Below are 17,626 nucleotides of genomic sequence, written 5' to 3' on the forward strand. Positions count from 1 at the left end.
GGTTCAGGCCTCTGCAGACCAGCAGGGGGGACAGAGCGTCTCCTTGGTATAAGTAACGCTTAATGCTCACCTCTGCCATTGGCTTCCAGTTAGCTTCCAGAGTTGACTCATTTGAGGAACAGAGACCGTGCTCTCTCTCTCTCTACATATAAATATATATATATACACACACACACACACACACACACACACACACACACACACACACACACACACGTTTGATAAAAGCTGAATTTTTTTGGCTGGTTCTCAGCGGGCTGTGCTGCACGTGTGTCATTTGAGCCCACTCGTCCCCGACTCGCTGGAGTACTTCATGAGCACTGAGCAAGTTTTGCACGCTGCAAATACAGTGCTTTTCCTATTATGTTCCACTCTCTTTAATCTCTGTACTACTTCCGAGCTTCACCAACGTAGCCTTATTTTTTACGTTGTCCTGCAGCTCGCTTTTCAGCGCGTCGTCTTCTCCCTCCATGTTGATTTGTTTTGTGTGTCGCTGCCAGCTGCCCAGTGTCTTTTCACTTCCTTGATCCACGGGAATTCCCGAAAACTGTCATGCTCTAGCTTTGACAAAGGGTCCAAGGATTTCATCCCGATATGTAATAGCATTCAGGGTGCCGTCACCTAACCTGTAGAGATCTGTGCGTCCTTCCAGGGATATGCCTCCCCAGACTATCACTGACCCACCACCAAACCGGTCATGCTGAATGATGTTGCAGGCAGCACAACATTCTCCACGGCATCTCCAGAACCTTACACGTCTGTCGCACGTGCTCAGCTGGAACCTGCTCTCATCAATAAAGAGCACAGGGCGCCAGTGGCACAGATGCCAATTCCGGTGGTCTATGGCAAATGCCAACCGAGCTGTACTGTGCTGGGCACTGGGCAGTGAGCACAGGGCCACTACAGGACGTCGGGCCCTCAGGCCACCCTCATGGAGCCTGTTTCCGATTCTTTGGTCAGAAACATTCACACCAGTGGCCTGCTGGAGGTCATTTTGTATGGCTCTGGCAGTGCTCATCCTGTTCCTCCAGATACCGATCCTGAGGGTTTAAGGACCTTCTACGGCCCTGTCCAGCTCTCCTGGAGTACCTGTCTCCTAGAATCTCCTCCATGCTCTTGAGACTGTGCTGGGAGACACAGCAAACGTTCTTGCAAGATCACGTATTGATGTGCCATCCTGGAGGAGTTGGACTACTTGTGCAGCCTCTGTAGCGTCCAGGTACTGCACCATGCTGTCCACAGAGATGTCGATCCAAGCCGAATGAAGAACTACAGCAGTCAAAAGTCAGTCAGTGAAAAATCAGCCAAAAGAGATGAGAAGTGAACCTGGAAAACCATTCCTGTTTTGGGGGCCGTCTCATTGTTGCCACTCTGTATATACAAACTATACTTAAGGGGCTGTATCATGCAAAATTCACTTTTTGTATGTTTCAACCTTGTTATATAGTTATGTTCTCACCTAAAACACCCCCAAAGCATTTTTTTCCCTTCGTGCCTGCGTGTTTAAGCTTTCCTAGTGTTTGTGCTGCTCAGAGAGGCAGCCCCTCCCGCACCGTGAAAACGCTCTGTTTTCCCACGTTGACGTCACACGGAGAAGATGACTCCCCTGAGCCCCCCTCCCTCCCACAGGCCCTCGGCAACCAGCGTTGCTGTTTTTTGTAACTCCGATTTCGAGGATAAACTTTAACCATCGTCTGAAAGCAACAGTTAAGCAGGAGCAAGAGTCTGAAGGGTCTGGAGGGTCTGAAGGGTCTGAAGGGTCTGCGCTTGGTGAGTTTCTCACAGGAAAAGACGTTTTTGCGCGTGGAGAAGCTAGAGCTAAAGAGCTAAAGCTAGCTAGCGTATGTTGTTGTTTTGAAGCTCTGATTGGTTGAAGTAGCTGTCAGTCAAAGTCCACAGGGGGAGAGGCGGGATTTCAGTGAAACAGAGCGTTTTCTCTTCCGGGTTTCAGAATTAGCCCCAGAAAATCTTTTATTTCACACAAAATGACTTTTCCTTAGTGCCAAAAATAAACTATTACCATGTTAATGCCATTTCTAGGGTTTGGACGAGCTAAAAAAGCAGGATACAGCCCCTTTAAAAGGGGAACAATGCGTGAAAATTGACACCGTCGACAACAACCACGGATTTGTCACAAAGATCATGAGGTATCCTTTATTTCAGTCAACGAGGCTTTATTAGGCAAAATGTCAATTTCTAAATTGCCTGAGGAAAACACCTATCGAGCAAACTCCTAAGAAAATTCTAAACACAGCATGAACAACCAGGACCACTGCAGCCGGAGGAGAGCAACACGTTTCCATCATGTCCGTGTCACTACGCAGCCGGTCACAACCCGCCCACATTCCAACCATTCGGGGGACAAATAAGAAACCTTCCTTTTCCTGAGGCTCAGCCTCAACAGAGACATTTCCTTAAAAATGGATGAAGAGTTGTGATTTCTGGTTCGAGCTGAACTTCCTGAAGAACAACTGGAGTTCATCTCTTTATGAGCTTCCACATGTTGCTGCAATGACCGACGACGGAAACTTTCCTGTTTCACAAGAAGACGGTTTCTCACCTGTGAGTTCTCATGTGACGCAACAAATGACTCCGTCTAATGAAACTTTTCTCGCATGTTTTACAAGAATGTGGCTTCACACCTGTGTGAATTTTCAAGTGGACAAATAAATAACTCTTTGAACTGAAACTTTTCCCACATGTTTGACAAGAAAACGGCTTCTCACCTGTGTGAGTTCTCATGTGAAGCAACAATGCACTCTGACAGGTCGAACCTTTACCACAGACTTCACAACTTATCTTCTTCTTCTCAGTGACAGTTCCTGAGTTCCGACTTAATTTAGGTTTTTTTCGGACAGTTTCACCACATGTTTCCACGCAAAGAATCTTTTCACATCCAGCCTGCTTCTCTGACTCAGGAAACTGTAGAAGTCCTGGTTCTTCTGGTTCCTCTTTGATCTGAGGAGGTTCTGGTTCCTCCTGTTCTTCTGGTTCCTCTTTGACCTGAGGAGGTTCTGGTTCCTCCTGTTCCAGACAGCAGTGTGTTTCCTGTTTAAAGAGCTGCTCCTCTCTACAGTCATGGTGCTGTTGGAGCTCTGGAGGGACAGAAAGTACAAGATCACAGGTTAGTTACATTACTTCTACTATTACAATTCAAATTCTTAAACTAGCGTACAGCCGCTGTGAACCTTCAGCAGCTGAACCGTTGCTGGATTAACCATTCCTTGTTAGATGATCTTCTTCTAGATCAGGGGTGCTCAGTCCTGTTCCTGGAGAGCCCCTATCCAGCATGTTTTCGTTCTCTCCCTGCTTTAGCACACCTGAATGTAATGACAGGCTCATCCTTGTGTTCGGTTAGGTGATTGACGATGACACAATAATTGCATTCAGGTGTGCTGAAGCAGGGAGAGAACGAAAACATGCTGGACAGGGGCTCTCCAGGAGCAGGACTGAGCACCCCGTTCTAGATCAGGGGTCTCAAACTCCAATCCTCGAGGGCCGCAAACCTGCATGTTTTCCATGTCTCCCTGCTTCAACACACCTGAATCTCATGAAGGTTCATCACCAAGTTCAGCAGAAAGCCTGATAATGAGCCTCACTGCAATCAGCTGTGTTTATATATAGATTCTGGTTGGATTTCCAGTTGATGAGGAGAGTCTCATGAACTCCAACCCAAACTCGTCTGTGAGGAGGACGTCTGTTGACTTCAGCTCAGCCTTCAACACTGTCGACCCGGGCAAGCTGGCCAACCAGCTGCTGTCTCTGGACCTGGACCACCAGCTCTGCAGCTGGATGGAGGACTTCCTTTCCAGCAGACCGCAGCATGTGAGACTTGGGCTACGTTCAAACTCCCGCCCGCCAAATGCGCTGTTCACAGCAGTGAATATGGACGACACACAGATCAGTGAAGGCATGTCACTTTTCCTGTGGTTCTGCCTTAAGAGCCACATAATTTAGAGGAAATCACCAGGGAAAGGAGACTGAGTAAAAACAGAGCACAGCTTTCTCTGTGCTGCTTCTCCTGGAGCAGATCTGTGGCGTCAGTCCCATGTCAGAGACGTTGGACGCCTCATACATGCGACTTGAGCATTCAGACTGCGGTGGCCTTGAAAGAGACACTGCCTGGCAAAAGATGAAGTCGCCACCTGGAATAAGCTGAGCACATGGGTCCAAGCCTCCTATTGAATAATTACTGCATGTGCAACTATCTTTCAGCTGGCAACAAGTTATTTAACACTAACTGGTGCAAAGAGTTGCTCCTCAGTTCTTCAACAGCCATGTGGAAAGACACATCCCGTGGTCGAGGAAAAGATGCTGGACTGTTGGAGAAGCGTCCGATCACTGGCATGCATCAAGCAGGGAACCCATCTGAGGAGCTTGCAGAAACTAAAACTGGGTGAAGAACTGTCCAGTGCATGACTGAAGACTGGAAGGATCGTGGGGACGCTTTTAACTGTGAGGGACGCCGCAGCCGACCACACCCCTCTGTGTTGTGTGACGCATTCATGTTCAAGTGAATTAATCAGAGTTCTCAGTCACATTCATGTGTTCATTCACACTTTTCATTACCTGCTCTGTGTAACTTGATCTGAGGTTTCCAGATGGTCTCCAGCAGTCTGTGCTGACGCTCCACCTCCTCCTGGCTCCGGACAATAGCTTGTTCAAACAGGGTGCAGATCTCCACAGCAGCAGCAGTCAGTCTCTGGCTGCTCCAGTCTCTCTCAGAGTGGTGGGAATCGTCACCTTCACCATCAGGAACAGACGCCTCTTTAATGTGTGGAGCTTCATGTTCCTCCTGCTCCACACTGGAGCTGCTCTTCTGCTCACCAATGTGCTGCTGTGGACTCTCTGGAGGGAAACAAGACAAAGTCACTCTGGGATGGAGGGGAATATTTTACACTGATGGACGGACGAGACACAACAGGAGACATTTAAAAGACAAATATTACAAACAAAATGCTCCTTTCACTTCAACTGGCAGCAGCTGTGAGGTTTAGACATTAATGAGAAAACTGTCTGGATGCAACATGAGCCTCTCTGAGCTCTGAAATGTTAGTGGGAAGTTTCCACTTTGATGCGGTGAAGACTTTATTTTCCCAGCAACACCTGAAGGCATCATCATTCTTCAAGATTTACTGTAAAGCTGCAGAAACCACAGTGACGTCAGCATGTTAGCTCAGACTGAGAGGAAATAATCACTTTTTCAATCTGCAAACAGCAGTTTCTGATCCAGATGTGTTTAATGCTGAAGGTTTCTGCTTTAAAATCACTCCTGTTGTTTCACTCTGAACAAGAACTGCAGAGTCCATCTTGTACAAATTCCACAATGAATCAAAGTTCTATTAAACATAAAGTGGAACTGTTCAAATAAAAGCTGCAGTGTGTTCAATAGGAGTCTTCTGATTGTTTCATTCATCTACAGCACATTACAGTGAAGTTACTGAATTTTATCACTCACAACACTCCATTCAAACTATGAAAACTACTTTTTGATTCATAAACCAAGTGTTGTAGTCTGATCATCAGGAGACAAGTGAAGGTTGTAGTGATTTTGGTGACACTGCAGTGAATATCAGTTATATTTTTGTGTTGTCTGTCTTCACTGTTGCACAGTCTTGTAATTTACAGACGGTCCCTGAACACCACACTGCTAGCTGCTCTCAGAGATCAATACTATTTCTGCTGAGAGAAAAACAGATACTTCTAATAAAAAAAGGGCTTGTAGCACATTGTCCAGCTCACAACGAAAGATGTGTACGCTGTGTGTTGAAGATGTTTTGTTAAAGAGTTATTGATGCTGAAAGTTTGAATCTGTGACGAGCTTTCCAACTTTACCGGTGTTTCGGATTAACTGGTTCCCCTGCTAGCTGGTGATTAATGTCTGTAAACGTATGCGGGAAACAGCAGATAATCCAGTAAAGCTCACAAAAGGCTCTAAACTTAAAAGTATACTGTAACTGCAAATAATTGACGTTCACTGGAACAACTCCAAGTTTCAGTCGGGTTTTCAACACCTGTCGGTCACCAGCTAACACGGAAACCAGTTAATCCGAAACACCGGACTGAACTACAGCTGCAGCCTCATTTCTGTCTGCAGCTTCTAAACAAATGTAACGCTCCTCCATCAACCACATTCATGTGTTCATTCACACGTTTTCATACCTGTTCTGTGAGACTTGTTTTTCAGTTCGGAGCTGAATTGCAGCAGTTTTCTCTGTCGGTCAATCTCCTCCTCGAAGGGGACGATAGTTTGTAGAAACGCGGTGAAGATTTCTCCAGCAGCAGCAGTTAGTCTCTCGCTGATAAACTCTCTTAAAGCCTGAACTGAAGTCATTGTTGCTGCAGGAGGAGAAATGTTTCCTCTGGGTGACACAACAGCTCAGCTCCACACAGCCTCCATTCAAGCTGCTTCTTCTCTCGCTTTTCTGGAGGATCACAAACAGCGTTCAGCTTCATACTGACCCCTACTGGACACAGGGGGAACTGCAGCTCAGTGGACTCACCTCAAACAGCTGGAGCTCCTTTATCAATCAGCTGTCCTGTGTCTTTTACAACTATCAGTTTAATGATCACAGTCTGTGAGACATCAACGTGGAATCAAATATTTTAATGAGAGACAATGTCTGGAATTTAAGATTGGTTGTAAATGTTTCACTAAATCATATCAACAATCACTGTCAAAGTTATAAACTTATGTAGAACATGAAGTGCATCTATAAAACCAATCATTCATGATTTGACAACTTTTTTGTTTCTCTGACTTTCTCATTAAAATGGTCCTCCCTGTTTACAGCACTGTGATACGGAGCCCCTAGAGGGACATCAAAAAAATTATTTTTTTAAGGGAGTTCTACGTGCTCACGTAAAGCTTTTACGTGTGCACGTAGAACTTTTACGTGCTCGCGTAAAGTTGTTTACGTGAGCACTTATAACTTTTAAGGAAGCACATAAAACTCAGCTCCAGTCCATAAGCTCCCGTCCGCGCAGATCCCTCTGGGGACATCTGCGCACAGCGTTGGGTGTACACCGGTCGCACCTATACGCATGCTCCGGAGCGCTACAGCAAACATGATTGCTGGTCTTGATTCAGCTGCACCGGCAGCGGATGGCACGGCTATATTCATGGTTCAGAAGTCCCGCAATTTTGGCAAAAAAGAAACTTTTCCGGATTCTGGATATCGCTCCTCTCAGGTCTGAGGTGGAGGTAAATAAGGAGGGGCTCAGTGGAGGACTAAAAACTGGAATTAAAGGAGGACAGAAACACTTTGTCTGGAGGAAGATCACGCCGCAATGAGCAGCATCACCGTGGACGAACGGACACCGGCGGAGGTTTGAATAGGTCCGTTCATGTAACCCTGATATAGCAAATAATGAGGCTGACACACTCACACAGCTCATATTTTTATTGTTTCGTTTATTTATGTCTCATACAGCAGCTGCACCATGGCCAGGTCCCCGCCCCCCCAACACACACACACCCAGTGCCGGACCGGTGCTGAGCAGGACACGGGACCGAGCGGTGCTGCTGGACCGAGAGCAGCCGTCATCACGGCAGAGATCCTGGAAAGATCAACAGAAGTCTGCCGTTCATTGACCGCAATAGTGACCAGGCTGGGGAACCAATAATCAATAATACACTGAACAAAATTAATGACAGCTTGTCGAAGTCTGAATAAAATGTTTGACTAAACGTCCACTGTCTGTATGTAATCTTCCGTCAGCTAATATATTATATCTGGGCTACTGGCATCACATTTTATTTATTTTATTTATAGATTTATTTTCATTCAAAAGATGACACAAAAAATATACATAAAAGAAAGTAATACATACATGAATGAAAACAGAGCAGAAAGAAGAATAACTTTTGTCTGCCTCTTCTTTCATCAGTTCATATTTTTACATATTTTCACAATATTTACAAACACCATAATCTTTTTCACCGAATTTTACACTCATTACACACACCTATTTTTTTTTTCTCTCTATCTACCTCTTCTTTATCCAACCACTTATATTCCGTCTCCAATTTCAATCATCTGTAATCAAAATTCAAAAACAAATTCCATTCTGTCAGAATAAACTTATGCAATGTTGGACACATAATCTCATGTGTCCAACATTGCATAATTTTCCAGTAATGTAGTTTTTACATTTCTTTTAAATGCTGTGATTATTTGCACTTCTTTCACTTCTTTCTGAAGGGCATTGCACAGATTGGTTCCCTTAACAGTCACAGTGAGTTCCATTATTTTTGTTCTGAATCTGGGGTTTTTAAAAATGTCAATCCCTTAGATTATAAAAAAGTTCTTTTTTGAATCTTTCTTGAAATTTTCCTGGTAACATGTTCCTATTAGCTTTATATAATATCTGAAGTATTTTATATTCAACTATATCATCAAATTTTAAAGAATTATACTTAATGAATAGTGGGTTTGATAGGTCTCTATTTCTATTATTACTTATAATTTTCAGGGCCTTTTTTTTTTCAAAATGAACATTGGTTGTGTTCTTGTGTATAAGTTTTACAGGTCGTCCCCTAAATTTCCACACAATAAGTTAAGTATGGAATAATTAGCGATTTATACAAGTTAAGTAATGCTGACTGATTTAAAACTGCTTTTACTTTATGTAATACTGCAATCAATGTAGCTATTTTATTTCTAATATAATTTATATGTGACTTTCAGCTAAGGTCTTTATCAATAATAACACCTAAAAATCTTGTTTTATGTACTCTTTGAATCCCATCTATTTTAATTGATATATGTATATTATTTTCTCTATCATTAAACAATATAAAATTAGTTTTTTTTAACATTTAAAACTAATTTGTTGCTGTCAAACCACTATTTTATCTTGTTGAGTTCTACATTAACTACTTCTACTACCTCCTTTAAGTTATTTTCCTGAATAAAATCACTGATTAGATAAATCATTTGCTAAACTTATAGTATATTTACATTTCAGTCGTGGTTCTTCAGGTCCGTCTCCTCCGTCCAGCCTCCGGTCCGAGTCTCTCCTGGTTCCTACATCAAGTCCTCTCATGGCACCAGTGCATCTAAAGTAACTCCATCAGCCAGTACAATATTTTCTACGGAGCCCCGGACATGACATGGTAAAAAAAAAATTAAATTGTGGCCACGAATTACTAATTCGTTCCCACGAATTAATATCATTCCCGGGCAACTGGGTGAGCACACCCATCGGTGTTCTCTGGGTCAAAGTTCGAGGCAGCAGAAGAAACTGAAACGACAAGATGAACAGAGACAGTGTGATTGAATTTTATTTCCGACTGGGAATGAGCTACAAAGACATTCTGAAAAGCCTGGCATTGCAAGGAACTATTATCACCGAGCGGCATTTACATAGAATCCTGAGAGCCAGGCTGCTCTACCGGCGAAGATACGACTTGGACGCTGGGATAGATTTCATTGTCGACCAACTGCAAGGCACAGGAAAGGATCACGGTTACCGGTGGATGTATACAAAGTGTAAACAACACGGTATTTCCATCAGAAAAGAAGACGTCAGGATCCTCCTCTCTCTACTTGACCCCGTCGGTTCTCAAGTTCGCCAGTCCAGACGTCTCAGACGGAGGCAATATTTTGCTGAGGGACCGAACTTTGTTTGGCACATAGACTCATACGACAAACTGAAGCCATATGGGATATGCATTAATGGCTGCATCGACGGGTGCTCGCGCAACGTCATTTGGCTGCGGGCCGCACTCACGAACAGCGACCCGAAAGTTATCGGGGTTACTTTGTGGAGGCAGTGGAGCGCTGTGGGGGCTGCCCCGAGCTGGTGCGGACTGACATGGGCACTGAGAACGTGGTGGTCAGAGACATTCAGCGGTATTTACGGAGAAATGACGTGGATGACAGAGCAGCGGAGAGAAGCTACATCTCAGGAGCAAGTACCGCAAACCAGAGAATTGAGAGCTGGTGGGGAGTGATGAGAAAAGAAGGAATTGAACCCTGGATCACGTTTCTAGCAGAACTGAAGGACGAGGGATTTTTCGGTGGGGATTTCGTTGACAAAGCTCTGTCACAGTTCTGTTTCATGCCACTCATTCAGGTAAGTCCATATTCATAACAAGAAACTGTACCACCCACTCTGCATTACCTGCATGTAACCTTAGAGATTTAAGCCACTGAGTTTGTTATGTATTGATTCTCAGACTGTTGTGAAAATAAGATACATTACAATGTAAGTTAAGCTTTTATTTCTGTATTAGAGCAAACTCTGGTAGCCCCTATAGTAATAATAATGAAAAAGGGTAAATAAGGAGACAGTCTAACAAGCAGCAGAGCCAAAGATATGTGAACTGTTCACTGCAGGCAGGAGAATCTGACCCCTCTCTCTCTTAAATGTCAAGAGTGTATGGCCCTCTGCAGCATCACAGAGAGGACCTGCTTTGCAGAATGGCACAGATCATGAGATACATAAACAACTGCAAAAAATCAATCAATGAGACTTTCATATTTGGAAAAATGTTTCCATGTTTTGAACTATAAAACGTTCTGATTTCCTAAACTTGTGAGAAAGGTTTTCTACAGCTACAAAAAAAAAAAAAAAAAAAAAAAAAAGTACATAACACAGTATTGGATGACTCTGATAATAAGACGACCCATATTTTTCAAATATCATTTTGTGATAATAAAAACTTGCTAAAGACAATAGGGTTACTCATAAAACAACTTTTAATTGTATAATTATTCGAGGAGATCACATTTCATGATTTCCACATGCATGTATTCAGTACGGATTTATATGTAAAAGAATAAAAAAAATAAAATAATGTTCTTACAGAATATCTTATAATATCCCCCCTTGTGGGATTAATAAAGAATTTTTAACTTTTAATAAGTCCGCTGGTTCATCCTGTCACGGAGAGGAGTGCAGTTTTAACCAATGACGTATAGTAATACTATATAATTTAGTAATTTAGCAATTCCAATTCCATTATCGGAATATCGTTCTGTGCTATTATTTCATCTTTCCATACCATTATCATATTGATAAATATCATAATACAAAAGAATAGACTTTATTTATCTCACCACGGAGAAATTTCAAGTTACAGAGGCTAGAACACACATGGGGGTGCAACAAAGCGATTGAAATGTGCAAATAAAGAGTAAGAATAATTTTGAATCTTAACAATAATAGCAGAAATCCAAGATCTAACTTTATATATAACATGAAAATATAAAAGGAGCTATGCACAAATGCCGATCTCATCTTTCATATGGCAGTGCACCCTTGTGCCGTTTTATGATTGATTAATAAATGAAACTTTTCAATGTTAACTTCGGTACTGGTTTGTTTGCTGTAGCGCTCCGGAGCATGCGTATAGGTGCGACCGGTGTACACCCAATGCTGTGCGCAGATGTCCCCGGAGGAATCTGCGCGGACGGGAGCGTACGGACGGGAGCTGAGTTTTACGTGCTCCCTTAAAAGTTATAAGTGCTCACGTAAACAACTTTACGCGAGCGCGTAAAAGTTCTACGTGCTCACGTAAACAACTTTACGCGAGCACGTAAAAGTTCTACGTGCGCACGTAAAAGCTTTACGTGAGCACGTAGAACTCACTTAAAAATATATATTTTTTGATGTCCCTTTAGGGGCTCCGTACTGTGACAGTTTAGACCAGTGTGGAAGAAACGGTCTTTATGGCGACTTTGGCCAGTTTCCTGTCAGAATAAGTTACAGTGTTGTTAGAACCAAGAACATGGTGAAGCATTTATTTGATGGACAAATCATACATGACAGAGTCACGTATGTTGTTGGGAACTGATGGGATCGCTTCATGTGACACAAACAGTGTAGTAATCTCTGTTACCATCTCGAGATGAATCCGTGGTGCAGGGAAGACAATGATGAGATCAGTTTGAGTTTTCGGTCTCTTTTTACTGAGCATTCAAGCATCTCCAGCAACATGCTAACCACAACAACCGAACAGCGTCACGGCCGCATCACGAGGAGGTATTACTCCGCCTCCTGGGTGGGCACTATTTTCACTGTGTATATTTTCATATCACTATATACTGCAAACAGAAAGGACAAAGAAACCAGCCAGACCAGACCAGACTAATTACAGACCAGAATTGTCTGTAATTCTTAATTAGTAAAGGACAATTTACACAAATTAGTAATGTAATAAATTACTTTAAGTAATCAATTACCTTTGGTAATCCAAAACTTTAGTGTTTTAATATGAATTACCGAACGTAAACTCCAACTTTATTGTGGCATGCACAAGACAGAGCGAAGTGGAAATGCCATCAACAACGCCACCTGGGGAACTGCATACCAGGAAATCCCATCAATAATTTATTCCACGTAGGTTTGAAAGATACCACCGGAGCAGAAAGCTTCCTCTTAAAACAAATACATTAACAAAACTGAACAAAGAAAGAAATATAACAGAGGTCAAACACTGAAATGGGTGATCGAATGAAGAAAAGGACAGGGGTGGCTTACCATGCAGCTGGAAAACCGAAAGGAAATGGGAGTCCTCAAATTAATCAACTGCAAACTGCAAACACACTCACACAAAATCAAAATAAAGCAATAAGGGGGATGGTGGATTTTCAGTAAAACAAGCAAAATGAACTAAACTGCTTAAGGTAGAAATGAATACTTAGCAAGTACATCATTAATTAGTGACTGCACAGCCAAAAATAGGCTTGTATGACCAGAGCACAGACATCCAAAGATGTCCAAAGACCTTTTTCCTTTAAGAAGTGGATCGTTTCGCTTTCTTGCTTTAAACCACATTTCATGTCATTTTCTTTCATCTTGTGGTTATAATCTCAAAACAGAACCATGAAGGAGCCTTATTTCATCACATAACTCAACGAAATTATCAAGACCACGTTGTACATCTGCCAAGCACACACCTTCCACACCGCCGCCACCACAGCCGCCGCCGCCGCCGCCATCATGGAGATGTGGAGTTTGATGGAAAATAAATGGACATATCAATGAGCAAACAACTGTTGTTTTTGTTGTTTCATAGAAGTAAAGAACTGTTCAGATGTTTGAGGTGTCACTAAAACTAAAAAAACTGGATGTCAGTCATGGTTCTGTTTGAATTATCTTCTCTGCAGAAAAAGCTCCTTTTCTCAGTTTTTTGGTCAAAATGAGGCGTTTTCACTGAAACCTTGACTTGACTTAATGCTCCTGCGTTGGGCTGGTGTCCCGTCCCGTTGCGTAGAGCCGACCAGAGAAACCAGGTTTTTCCAGTACAGGCGATCTTGTGCCAGCAGGTCTGCGTCCTTCACGGTTACTCCGTGTTGTTGGAGGTCGTCCGCAATAATGTCAAGCCATCGAGTGCGGGGCTTGCCTCGTGGTCGTCTCCAGCCTGCGGCCTTTGGATCAAACTTCAGGATGGCTTTTGACGGGTGGTCAAGGGGGAGACGGAGAACATGGCCGAACCAGCGGATGCGGCGTTGTGCAGCCAGGCAGGAGGCTCTGGGCTGGTTTGGCGGGCTCTAAGCGCTTTGTTGGATATTCGCTGTGGCCACCTAATGTTCTCGATGGTTCTGAGAGCCCTGCTGTCAAAGCCATCTATTCTTGTGGCCAGGGTCTTATTTAGGGGCCATGTTTCAGAGCCATATAACAGAATGGAGAGTACGGTGGTGTTGTAGATTTGGAGCTTCGTCTTGCGTGAGATGGCTTGATGTCGCCAGAGTGGTTTCCAGAGAGACTGCAGGGCAGAGGCTGCCAGGGCTCTCCTGCGGAGAATCTCTGGTTTAAGATCCCCGTTATCTGTCACTGTGGATCCCAGGTACACAAAGTTCTTCACAAGCTCAACAGAGCCGTTACCAAGCGGGATAGGAGGTGGGTCTGGTCCCTCACCGACATGCATGAACTTTGTCTTAGTCCAGCTCACATGGAGACCAAGCTTTTCTGCCTCTTCACTGTATACACTCAGAGAGTCCCTCAGCTGACTGTAGGAGGTGCTGAGCAGGATGGTGTCGTCGGCGTACTCCAGATCAGTCAGTTGTTAGTTGCCAAAGGACACTCCGGGTACTCGCTCACAGACCCTGCGCATCAGGTGGTCGATGATGCAGTTAAACAGGTCTGGAGCAGCTACACAGCCCTGGCGGACACCACTGGAGATGGAAAACCAGTCGGAGTCACGACCGTTGACACGGACACAGCTCTGTGCGTTGCTGTAGAGCAGCTTGAAGAGAGTGATGATCTTCGGGGGTGCGCCAAGGGTTTGTAGGATACTCCACAATGATGAGTGGTGGACTGTATCGAATGCAGCCTTGAGGTCTAGGAATCCTATGTAGAGATGGTGGTCTCGCCGGAATTCATAGACCTTCTCTGTCAGAAGACGGACGGCAGAGATGTGATCTGATGTGGAGCGGTTGGGCATAAAGCCAGCCTGCTGGGGACGGCGGCTACTTCTAAGGGCTGGGAGAGCACGTGTCAGCAAGATCTTAGTAAAGAGCTTGCTGGGGATGGAGAGTAGTGTAATGCCTCTATGGTTCCCACAGACAAGCCTGTCACCTTTGCGCTTCCAGAAGGGCAGGATGATCCCTCTGGTCCAGTTGCTGGGGAGCCGCTCTGTTACCCACGCCTTGTTAAAGATGTGGGTCAGCCACTCGACAGTGCTATCCCCGCCTGACTTTAACATCTCGGCGGTTATGGAGCAAATGCCGGGGGCTTTCCTGTTGTTCAGTTTTTTCAGGGCGGCTCTGACCTCCGCGGATCTTATGGGGTCCATGTTACAGGCGCGGTTGGGGGCTGTGTCTGAGGCAGCTGGTATGATGGAGGGAGCAAGGGTGGTGTTGCGGTGCAGTAAGAGGCTGAAGTGCTCTTTCCAGCGTTGTAGGCTGTTTGTCTCTGTTGTTATGATGTTGCCGTCAGAGTCTTTCACCAGGGCTGACTTGATGCGGGGGCCATTGCGAGCTTGACGAAGTAAATTGTATACGCGGCTCATGTTGTTGCTGTTGGCTGCAGACTCTAGATGTATGGCCTCGGCTTGCCAGAACCGCTCCCTGTCCTCCGCTATAGCCACATTTCGCACGTAGTTCAGTCGGCGATACTCCGTCGGGTCGCCTCGGAGTCGTGCCTCACGCCGCTGTTCGATGATGTTGAGTGTCTTCTCCGAAATCCACGGCTTTTTGGGTGGTGGTCGTGAGCACCTAAGTACTTTCTGAGCTGACTGGAGCACACTTTCCTTAAAGGTCTGCCAATCACTCTTCTGGTCCAAAGCCAGGGCATCGAAGGTACAGCGGATGGAATTACTGAAGTCTGTGGCGATATTGGGGGCTCTGAGGAGTGAGGAATTGAGGCGGGGTTGAGTCTTGGTACACTGGTTGGCTCGAAGCTTCAGCCTAAGCTGAGCCACCAGGAGACGGTGGTCTGTGTTACCTAGCTCGGCTCCACGGTACACCCGGCAGTTGGTGACAAACGACTGAAACCACTCTATGTTCTATTGTTGATTTGTTAAGTTCTAATAAGACTAGAAACAAACTTTTTTCTGATGAAAGAAGAAAGTCTAAAGTTTCTTTAGATGGTTTCAATACAGAGATGGGAAAAGTACTTACATTCTGTACTCAGTAAAAGTACAAGTACTTGTGAAAAAAATGACTTTGGTCAAAGTAAAAGTACTCATTGAAATAATTAGTCAAGAAAAAAGTAAAAGGTACAAGCTATGAAATGTACTTTTAGAGTAAAAGTACAAAGTAATTCTTTTTCACCAGTCATTTCTAGAACAGAATAGAATAGAATACTCTTTACTGTCATCGCAACAAGTTACTGAAGTTACAAGTTACAACGAAATACATGGGTTTTTAAGGCAGCCAATTACGGCGCTCCGTCTTGAAAAGGAGACAGAGTTAAAGCTGCTGTAGGCAGGATTTTGCTAGTCAATGCTAATTTTTCTGTGTTTTCTTTGGATTAAATGTTAGAATATCCATTGATAATCCTTTAGGAGTGTAGCATAATTGCACTACCGCGAGGGCGCAGCGTTTCCATCTGTCTCTGTTCTGAGCTGAAAAGGAATCTCGACAGCTCCAGGTATCTTTGACCAATCAGAAGAGCCCCTGAGGCTCTAACCGTGATTGGTCGAGGGGTGTTCGTCGCACGTTCTTGTGGGAGGGGCTTAACTTGCGTAAGGGCGTGATGTCAGAGAAAACAGGACAGGATTGGCTGTGCTGGGTTTCAAATCGCCATCTTAGATGGGTCAAATCGCCATCTTGCTTAGGTAAACCTAAGCAAGATGGCGGAGATGCAGAATCCTGCCTACAGCACCTTTTAAGAAACTCAGACAGAAATTGTGGGGGGGGGGGGGGGGGGGGGTAAACAAAAGATACATCAATTCAGATCGCGGTTCCGAAGGGAGTCGTGATTAGAAGTGAGAGACCAAAAAAAGCCAACCTGCGCACAAACACAGCGAGACACATGAGACAAGTTGCTATCAGACTGACGGATCAGCGGTCGCAGCCACCTTCGGTGCAACACGCCATCACCACTCGTCGTCAGCAGAAGAGAAGAGAGGAGACATTGAGAGTGGGGGTGGGGGTGGGGGGGTGTGCGAGTGTGTGCTTTATCAGTTCATCAGTCCATGTATGTGTGTGTGGTTGGCCCGTCCTCTCCGCGCTTCAGCTGGTGACCTCCGTTGCCATGGGGATGTCCTCCGAAGAAGCAGTCCAGAAAGGGAGGGGAGTCAGTAGTGGGAGACAGAGAGCGACCTCGTGTACTTTATCTTCTTCCAGGAGATTATTTGAATTCCAAGGGGCACCAGATGCGTCAAAAGGTTTCTTGGTATCTTATTTTGGAAGGAAGGAGTCGTTATGACCTTCCAGTTTCGCTGGTTCTCAACTGTTTTCAGACAGCAGCCTCTCGTGATCAAATCCATCTTGCGTCTCAGATCGTCCAAAATCCCAGCGAAATTGTCCATCTTTTGAAAGAATTGGCAAATTCGGTCAGCCTCAGCTTTTGCCCGTTGATTTGAAAAGACCGTCCTCCCTTGGACGTCTTTTATGATGGCGGTCTTCTTAATCCTCCAGAGGATCAGACCACAGCCCAGGCCAATCAGCAGCAGACTGACCATCATGAATCCGAAAATGTAAATATCTTCTGTATCCTCGACGCTCAGCGATGCGAGACATATGACGGCTCTCCACTGACCGCGGGACTCCATCGCATACCCAGCATGCCGAGTTCCGTCAGGGCAGACAGGCTCCCCCGCTCCTGCACTTCTTTGTGAGAAAATTGTATCAGTTGCGTTGAGAGACCAGCTGATCAATTCCATGGTTGATATGTTTTGATTCTTCCAAGAAAATCAAGTCAGGTGGTTGCTCCAGTCAAACAGATGAGACAGAGTGCTGAGCAGAGACAGCAGGGAGGGAGAGAAAAGCAGGAGCGATAGGAAAAGCGTCCGCCTCCTCCGAGAGCCAGCGCAGAAAAGTGTAAAGTCCACTGTAACCTCTTAACCTCACATCATATAATGGCTAATTTGAAGGCTGTTAGGACTTCATCTGTGCCATTTTAAAACACTTGTACAATTACATTTTGATAAGTAACAGATCTACAAGCTCATGGCAAAGCAAGTGCAGTACTGTAAGCTTGTAGATCTGCCATTTTTGAAGAAAAGAAA

At 44.6% G+C, this 17,626-nt stretch overlaps 1 protein-coding gene across 1 annotated transcript in view; it reads right to left on the reverse strand.

The window, feature by feature from the left end:
• Positions 1-14,656, reverse strand: part of LOC115399831 (zinc finger protein 239-like) — a 40,186-nt gene extending 25,530 nt beyond the window's left edge. The window contains exon 1 of the mRNA XM_030107413.1: positions 14,530-14,656. Within this exon, the coding sequence (XP_029963273.1) occupies positions 14,530-14,656 (127 nt within the window). The remainder of the gene's footprint in view (positions 1-14,529) is intronic.
• Between the last annotated feature and the right edge of the window lie 2,970 nt (positions 14,657-17,626).

The sequence above is a fragment of the Salarias fasciatus genome, chromosome 13, assembly GCF_902148845.1.
Source record: "Salarias fasciatus chromosome 13, fSalaFa1.1, whole genome shotgun sequence".
Lineage (NCBI taxonomy): Eukaryota > Metazoa > Chordata > Actinopteri > Blenniiformes > Blenniidae > Salarias > Salarias fasciatus.